We start from the raw sequence: 8,979 nt of genomic DNA, 5'->3' as shown, positions 1-8,979 counted from the left end.
CGGGGCCGTACTGTCCGCCGCCTGGTGCGCCGTCTCCGCCGCTGGGGCCTGCTTCCTCGAGCCAACCCTCCAGCCCGAACCCCTGAAACCAGACCCCAAGTCACACCTTCTGACGCTCCCCTTGAAGCCCTAGATGGCAGCACAGGTCCAGCCCGTGAGATCGGGGCAGTAGGTGGGCAGGATGGGGAACAGGCACCCCCACTGCCTGTCAAGGCTCCCCTCCCATCTGCTAGCATACCTCCAGCCCTCCCTACTATCCTGGAGGCCCCAGGGCCACTGCCTTCAGTGCCCCTAGAACCATCACTGCTGTCTGGAGTGGTGCAGGCCCTGCGAGGCCGCCTCTTGCCCAGCCTTCGGCCGCCAGGACCAATCCAGCCCCCAGGACCAACCCAAACCCCACCTGAACCCCACACGATAGTCCTGTCCCCAGAGGATGAAGACGATGTACTGCTGGTGCCACTGGCTGAGCCGGGAGTCTGGGTAGTTGAAGCAGAGGACGAGCCACTGCTTGCCTGAGGGGACCTGGGCTCTCCTGGGGGCTCTAGTCACAGTGACAACCACCCTTTAGAAACAGCTCAGCTTCACTCCCACTACTTCCCTCCCTGACCCTAGGTCTGAGGGGACTTGGTGAGCCTCCCTTTGGCCCTGTGTAGCTGCTGTCAAGTTAGGTGTCCCTCAGGCAGAGAGAGGGCTCATACAGAGCTCCCTCTGCACCTGGCCAGAGATCACAGTCTCTACACCACCACCATTTGGGTGGCTCTTTTTAAAGAGTAAAGTTCTTAAGAGGTCATAGGCCTGAACACTCCATCCTTACCAATCCCCCACCAAAAGTGGCCTTAAGCACCAGCATGCCAATTGGCTGGAGACCTCTAGCCCCCAAGGGGAGGATTTAGGCAGGGCCTGTGGTTTTGCCAACTGTGATCCTTCCTATAGGGCCTGGCTAAAAAAAAAAAAAAAAAAGCACAACAAATGCTTTTGTCCGATAGCTAGGTCATTGCCCAGAAGTCAAGGTTGAAAATAAAGGAATCAGAAATTTAAGATTTTTGTACATGAGCTGTGAGCCTGAGCCCTGCGTCTCTACCCATCTCAGCTTATGCTCACCTCACTTTGCTCCTTCCTGTGTAGGCCTTTGCTCTCCCCTCTTCCTATTGATCTAATCACACACTCTTGATTTTACCACCACATAGTGGGTAAGAAAATTCTAGGGATCCTAAGAACCAACCCTCTCCACCTCCACTCACCACCTGGGGCCCAACTCTACAGTGATTGACACCAGGGTGAGCACCAAACCTCTTTATTCACTGCCAGGCCAGAAGCCTGGTGAGCCTGCTGGGCCCTGGAGCTGGAAAGGTTTCCATTTATGGAGTACTTGCAGAGTACAGATCACAGGAGCAGATTGTCCCTGGTAGAATATGGGAGCGGTGACTCCTGCCCTCCACCCTCTACCCCCACCAGACAATTACAGTCTGTCCTAGGCAGATGAGCTTTTCACAGGCTGCCTCAAAGCAGGCAAAGGTGAATTGAGAGAAAAATCAGAAACATTCAGAATGTGAAGATGCTGGCATCTACTTGGCCAAATCTAAGAGGTCTTCCTGGAAGAAGGCCCAAACTAGATTAAAGAACACTGTCAGTAGTTGGAATAGAGTTGTGAATTCCAGGCATGGTGAGTGTCCACCGGATAAGCAAACTAAGCAGACTTGAGAGTGAAGGCTATAATAAGCTGGACCCTGAACCTCAGAAAAGGTGCAGGAACGCAAGCAGTAGCCAGAGGCAAAGAGCTGGAGAGGGTGATGGAGGAGGGAATGATCTGTGAAAATGTTGGAACCCAGCCTCTGGTAAGCAAGGTGATAGAGCTGTCCCAGAGTTTGACATGAAAATCGGGACAAAGGATTTAGAAGGAACTATGGGGGTGAGCATTATGCCCAGGAACAGAGGTGAGGCATCCCTGACACAACACCCTCCCCCCCATCCCCAGGGAAGCCCCCAGCCTCATCCTCGCCTTTCCTGCCTGGCCTGGCCTATCCCCACCCTCTGGTAGAGGGCCCTGTTGATTATACCCTGTCAACCTTACATGCAGTGCTGATTGCATAATGTTTCCTCCTTCCCAGTGAGCAAGAGCCTAAGGAATGGCAAAAAGGGTATATGGTGCAGTCCTGGGACCCTGGCGTCTTGGCTCGGGAAAGACCCGAGTTCCTTTTCACTGCAGATCCTCTCCAGAGATTGGAGAAGGGGCTCCAGAGATCTCCCTTCTTGCTTACTGTTCTTCCTTTGGGCCTTCCTTCCCCAGTGCAACAATCCCTGGGTCCCACCAGTGTCCGGCCCAGTGACATAGGGAATGTTTTTTCCCCCTCCCATTCTTCCATCACCTGGTCTCTACCTTCTTCCTGCTCCTGTCTTCCCTACAGCCATCTCAAAAACCTTCAACCTGGTATTTCATCCCTTGTCCTACTCGAGACCTTTTTTGTAATGAAAGTGGACAGAGATTCAAGGTCAAAGAACGCTCCCCATGATGGAACTCCTCAGAATGCTGGAGGGAGGACTTGAAGGTAGAGTTCACTAGAAAGGCCTGTGTGTATAGATTCACGAACCTAAAAGAAGCTTCTCTGGGTGCTGGGTGTGTGCTCTGGGAGATGCAAGCAGTAACACTATTATCAGCCACAGTGAAGCTCCAGGTTGATGGGGAGAAGGAATTGGCCTCGTACAGGCAGTAAGAGAAATCTAGTAAAACAGAGGGTCCTACCCAGGAGAGGGTGGGACATTGGGGAACATTCACCCAAGTTTATTTTAACCATGGCCCAAGGAAAAAGAGGAGGCAACTTCAAATACTATCAGGATAGACACCACTATCTGTGGTGCCCAATATCAGGGCTGAAAGAGGAGGAGGTGGTGTTCTCAGCTTAAGAGGGGGATCGGCTGGAAATGTGAGAACAACAGAATTCAGTCCTTAAAGGAGCAGAATCTGGGCCTAAACCAAGTTCTGGTCCCTTCTGGGAAGGAAGGGGGTCCCCCAGCCACACAGAAGAGGCCGTGGGAGCACCAATAATTGGGCTCTGCTAAGGGTCAGATCCATTATCCCATGTGGCCAACCCTCAGAACAAGGCTGTGCCATGGGCATCGTAACCACACGAGCCAGTTCACAGGTTCAGAGCAGCATCCAAGGAATTAGGAGACTAGCCTAGTCTCTACAGAGAGGCAGATTTAAACCTGGGCTGGTTCGCTTCCAAATCTCACCCTTTCCCACTATTCCATAGGCTCTCCCATTCCTGAGGGAGCTTGGAGATGGATGAGCAAGTATACAGCTTCTTACCTGTGAGGAAGAGAGATGGTGGTTCAGGGTGAAACCCAACCTGTTCCTGTGGCCTAAGGCTGGTTTGAGGGCAGGCAGAAGTCATAGTCAAGAATCCTTGCTGGGTTCAGCAGCCCCTGACTCACTCATCTGATACCAGAAAAATGAATCCAACCACCTCATTGAGTTTTCCAACTACATCAAGCTCACACCTTTATACTTTAAAACTTCTCTAAAAACTCCTTTTGGAAGGAAATCATTCTAAAACACTACACTCATATGTAGCTCATTGGTGGTCTCCAGACAGCGCTCAGCGATGGAAGTCGGGGGTGGGAGCAGCCCCTGGGAGCCAGAACCTAATATAAACCTTTCTGGGGTGCTGAGGATCACTCACAGAAACCAATGGCTCCTCCTAAGCTATGTTTTCAGAAGTTATAACAGTGTCAGGGGGCTGTTTGCCTTTATGCCAAATGGTATTAGAACACCTTTTAAATGCTTATGACTGCTTTAAAAGGTTTTTGTGGTGTTGCTTCCCTTACTACCAGGCTATCAGGGGTCACTTGCTGCTCTAAATGTGCTTCTGATCTGTGTGTACACGAACACACATGGACACATTAGAATTGTGAATAACAGATAAATAGTCCATAATTGAAGACTGGAGAGTCTATCCTATGAGTACAGTGCATGAGTATTGTACCTGCTCAGGAGTCCTTTCTGCTCCCACTAGACCCCACAATGTTGCCCTGTAGTTGATCTCTAGATAAATGAACTGTTACTGCATGTTAGTCCGATTACCATTTGCCTCTTTGATTGGAAAAGTCCACCAAAGATTGCAATATAGATTGTTCCCAATAACAGGAGACAGTTGGAATATTTAAGACAAGAAAGGCAGCATAGGGTAGAGATGAAGAAGCATCTTTGGCATTAGAAAAATGTGGGTGAGAGTCCTGGTGTCCCTACTTTTTTTCCAGCTGCATGATTGATTTGGAGACAGGCCATCCGCCTACCACTCTGAGCCTTACAGCCATGAGGATGAAAGATATTGTAGGAAGACCTGACAAAAATGGGGTCAGCAGGGGCCAGGAAATCAGAATGTTTGGGTGCTTGCAGGTGTCAGGAAGGAAGACCAAGAGTAATTGGGCAGGAAACGAACAATAAATGAGACACCCATCCTGGCTTTACAGAGGAGGTAGACACTGTGTCTGCCTTGTGTAGCCCAGAAGCCCTGGTGGCTGTCCCAGAGAGGGATTCAAGGGGAGGGGCTAGCACTCTATACCCCACCTTGAGGTTGGGGACCTCCAGAGGGTTAGTCTCTCCCTTCTTTCCTGCTCTGATTAACACTAGGCTGGTGGGCCCAGCAGGAAGGGAGAAAAAGGAAGTCCCCACAATGGTTTGCAGCACCTGAACTTGGTGACGAAAGGAAGCAGCCCAAACAAAGCAACCATCTCTCCTTCCTCAAAGCCCCATCTACTTAGGGACCAGGCTGGGAAATGGGTACTTTTCTGGGCCTTAGCCCAGAAGCGGTGGTGTGGGGAAGGAGAGGATGGCAGGGAACCTTGGTGGCAAGGTGGGTGCCTCCTGTCTGCATTTCTTTTGTTTTCTGCCTCTAGCCCTCCATTTAGCCACAGAGCACCTACTCTGGGCTAGACATTGGGCTAGGGGGCTGGGATGCATAATCCTGGCTCCTGGAGAAAGACCTCTCGGTCCTGTGCGCTCTGATTAACACTAGGCTGGTGGGCCCAGCAGGAAGGGAGAAAAAGGAAGTCCCCACAATGGTTTGCAGCACCTGAACTTGGTGACGAAAGGAAGCAGCCCAAACAAAGCAACCATCTCTCCTTCCTCAAAGCCCCATCTACTTAGGGACCAGGCTGGGAAATGGGTACTTTTCTGGGCCTTAGCCCAGAAGCGGTGGTGTGGGGAAGGAGAGGATGGCAGGGAACCTTGGTGGCAAGGTGGGTGCCTCCTGTCTGCATTTCTTTTGTTTTCTGCCTCTAGCCCTCCATTTAGCCACAGAGCACCTACTCTGGGCTAGACATTGGGCTAGGGGGCTGGGATGCATAATCCTGGCTCCTGGAGAAAGACCTCTCGGTCCTGTGTCCCTGCCTCCCGCCTTCCTTACCCACCAAACCCTCGCCCCACTTCTCTGAGACCCTGTCTCTTCTGCTGACTTTGTTCTGTTATGTCTTACCCGGACTCTGCAGTGTGTGTGCTCCCAGAGGGAAGCGACACAAAGCGGGGAGGGCAGAAAGGAGGGAATCCCGCTGACATCACTGTTCATTAGCATGTGTGACCTCATCAGGGGCGGGACAATTTCCCCAGGTGTCTAGGGGGGAGGACACGTGGTGGGGGGGGGTGGTATTTAAAGGGAAAAGCTGACAGTGCTGCTAAATGAGATAGCGGTGCTGCTGGTCGCCCGGGCTGCACACACACGCACACCGATGCATTCGGACCTGGACGCCGACATGGACACGGACACAGAAACCACAGCACTCTGCCCCTCCGGCAGCCACCAGAATTCCCCCCCAGGGACGCCCACACCAGGTGAGGCAGAGCGGGGCAGATTTTGGCTGGAACCATGGGGGTGGGAGCCGAAGCTTTGGTGGGGAGGTCAGAACTAGGGGGTTAAAGGAGCTTGAACCCAAACAGCAAGAAGGGTAGAGCAAGTTGGAAAGGGGGGAAGCCTCCCACTCACACTAGGAATGGGGCTGAACTGGGGGGTCGGGGGAAGAGCTGCTTAAATGCCCCCTCCCCCTCACTCTCAGGGCTACGCTGGGGAAATTTGTACTTGGCCCCCTAGGTACGACTCGTTTCCAAGAAGCAGGATGAAGGAACGGGGGGAAAGGGAAGGGGCGGCCCCCAAGCCTGGGAATCACGGGCAAGGGGCGGCCCTGGGGACCTGTTGTAAGGGTTTCTTCTGGCTCCTGGAGGCCCTGGCTGCTAGCCAAGTATTGATCCTGGGCTATTTCCAGCCTCTCTCCATCCCCCTTTGTTGTGTCTGTCCATCTTCCTCCTGTTACCCTGACCCATGCATTGTCACGCTCTTAGGCTCCTGCTCTTTCGCTATCTCCCTCTCCCACCCTCCCTCTTCCTCACCATGAACACAATATTTTCTCCAACTCACGGAAACAGCCAGGGGTGCAGGATTCTCACGCACTGGGGGATACTCACCTACAAGGCCACAGGAAGAGGCAGCCCCCCTCATGCACACACCCACAGAGACACAAAGCACACATCTCAAAGAGCAAAGGACCTTCCCTGAGATCGGGCTCCCCGCAAAGTTTTTGACTACCGCTACCCACCCCCACAGAACATGGGCAGCAGCTTCAGTATCTCATTCCTGAGCCAGCAAGCCAGGGGGTTGCCAGTGCAGGAAGCAGCAGGGGCAAGGCCTCTTGGCCGAAGGAAGAGCAGCCCCCCCACCCCGCCGGGCCAGAGGGTGTGCCTATGTGTCAGTGTGAAGTGTGAGTGGGTGTGCAAGGCTGCACACAGGCGCCTCCCCTGCATGGGGCAGTTTTGAATAGGTTGTGGCTGGAGCCACTTTGGACAAGCCATCAGGTCAGCGCCTTGGTGCCCCACCAGTTCAGGCTTCTGGGAGAGTTTCGGTGTAAGGGGTTAGACCAAAGATTCTCAGCTCCTTCTGGGTCATGGTCATCAACTGGGCCTCTAAAGCTGGAGCAACCAGGATTGAGCCCTGTGCAGATGGCTAGGCACACCCCGCTCATAACTTCTTTCTCTTTGCCCCCCAGAAGCAAATGCCACACTGCTGAAGAAGTCAGAGAAACTGTTGGCAGGGTTGGACCGGAGCGGGCCACCCTCTGCCCCCGGGGTCCCCAGACGAAGAGGCAGCATGCCTGTCCCCTACAAGCACCAGCTGCGGCGGGCCCAGGCTGTAGATGAACTTGACTGGCCACCTCAAGCCTCATCCTCTGGCTCTTCTGACTCCTTGGGCTCAGGGGAGGCAGCCACCACCCAAAAGGATGGCATCTTCAAGGTCATGCTTGTGGGGGAGAGTGGCGTGGGCAAGAGCTCCTTAGCGGGCACTTTTGGCGGTCTCCAAGGAGACAGTGCTCACGAGCCGGAGAACCCAGGTATTTGGGGGAGCCCTGCAAGGGTTGAGGGTGCCTCCAGAGCTAGTCAGGGATGGAAGAGCTCAAGGTGTGAGCAGCCCCTGGGAGCCAGAACCTCGGAGAAGTTTCTCCAATGCTTTTTGTGGCAAGCTCCCTGGAGGACGGTCCCAGGTTCTGGGATCTGAGGCATCCCTGGTTACCAGGTCTCACAAGTGTTGGGAGCTTCCTAATGGGCACTATTCCCTGTCCTTATTTCCCAACAGAGGACACTTATGAGAGACGCATCATGGTGGATAAGGAGGAAGTAACCTTAGTTGTTTATGACATCTGGGAACAGGTGAGAACTAACACGTGGCTGCCAGCAGGTGATGACCCCTGGGAGAACTGGGGAAGGGCAAAGCCTGGGTGAAGGCTGGTGGGACTGCAGGCGCTGGTTTCAACATGTGTTATCATCTTAGCAAAGGCCCCCCTTGTGCGCATGTCATGGCCTCAAGATCCACTTCTCTCCGGGGTCTTCTGACCCAGAGGAAAGTTAGGATTTGAATTTGGCGAACCCTGCAGCTGCAAGCCAGGCTAAACATTCTGAAACTGACCCTATCCATACTTTTTTTCAGCCTGGAAGAGTCTGACCCCTCAAGAGTTCAGGGCTCTGGCATGTCAGGGAAAGAAAAAGAAAAAGTGAGGACTTGTGAACATTTGGATATAAATGGTTACTATATAGAAACAAGAGACCAGGTTACATAACACTTGAATAGCAGTCATTTCTTAAACTTTCTTGAGCTTATGTATCAGAAAATAGGACGGGCTACCCTAGCCTGGGATCCTGTGTCTCCAGTTCCCCAGTGTGGGCTCACATTACTAACTTGTACCTCCCCCACAAACACACCCTGGATATGGAGATTCTGCCATTAACTAGCTCCGCTGTTCTACACAGGTGGTTTCTCCCTCACCTCCTGATTCCTCGTCCTCGAGATCGTAGGTGCTGGGCAGATTTTCCCAGCTTCCCCGCCCTGACATTCTGACTTTCCGCCCATCTGCAGGGGGATGGTGCGGGGTGGCTGCAGGACCACTGCCTTCAGACCGGGGATGCCTTTCTCATCGTCTTCTCAGTCACTGACCGACGAAGCTTCTCCAAAGTTCCAGAGACTCTACTTCGACTCCGCGCTGGGAGGCCCCACCACGACCTGCCCGTCATCCTCGTTGGAAACAAGAGTGACCTGGCCCGCTCCCGGGAGGTCTCACTGGAGGGTGGGTATCCGGAACCTCGTCCATACTGCCATCCTAAGGTACCTCTCCCTTCCAAGTCACCTCTTTTGCATACGGCGTTTTTACCGCCAGCTGCACAGACTTAGCGACATTTCGCCCCAGGCTAAGCGCAGTCTCCCAATGCCCATGCCCAGGGCCCTGAGCAGCTCCTCTCTCCACTCCCCCTCACGTCTTCTCGCTGCCCCCTTTTCTCTCCCCACGATCCCTACTTGCCCTCTTCGCCTCAACCCCTTCCACGGCACACCCTGCCCCAGGCCCAGTGCAGCCCGCGGGCGCCTGATCCCGTCCCTCCCCGCAGAGGGCCGCCACCTGGCAGGAACACTGAGTTGCAAGCACATCGAGACGTCGGCCGCGCTGCAC

The 8,979-nt window shown here is 53.6% G+C and overlaps 1 protein-coding gene across 1 annotated transcript in view; it reads left to right on the top strand.

Annotated features, from left to right (window-relative positions):
- LRP10 (low density lipoprotein receptor-related protein 10) overlaps positions 1 to 8,979 on the top strand; it is a 16,810-nt gene that overhangs the window by 7,619 nt on the left and 212 nt on the right. The window contains exons 8-12 of the mRNA XM_014529938.1: positions 1 to 154; positions 7,033 to 7,374; positions 7,617 to 7,690; positions 8,394 to 8,601; positions 8,918 to 8,975. Of these exons, the coding sequence (XP_014385424.1) occupies positions 1 to 154; positions 7,033 to 7,374; positions 7,617 to 7,690; positions 8,394 to 8,601; positions 8,918 to 8,975 (836 nt within the window). The remainder of the gene's footprint in view (positions 155 to 7,032; positions 7,375 to 7,616; positions 7,691 to 8,393; positions 8,602 to 8,917; positions 8,976 to 8,979) is intronic.

This window comes from Myotis brandtii, unplaced genomic scaffold, assembly GCF_000412655.1.
Source record: "Myotis brandtii unplaced genomic scaffold, ASM41265v1 scaffold70, whole genome shotgun sequence".
Classification (NCBI taxonomy): Eukaryota; Metazoa; Chordata; class Mammalia; order Chiroptera; family Vespertilionidae; genus Myotis; species Myotis brandtii.
This window is presented reverse-complemented; position numbering and strand designations above follow the sequence as displayed.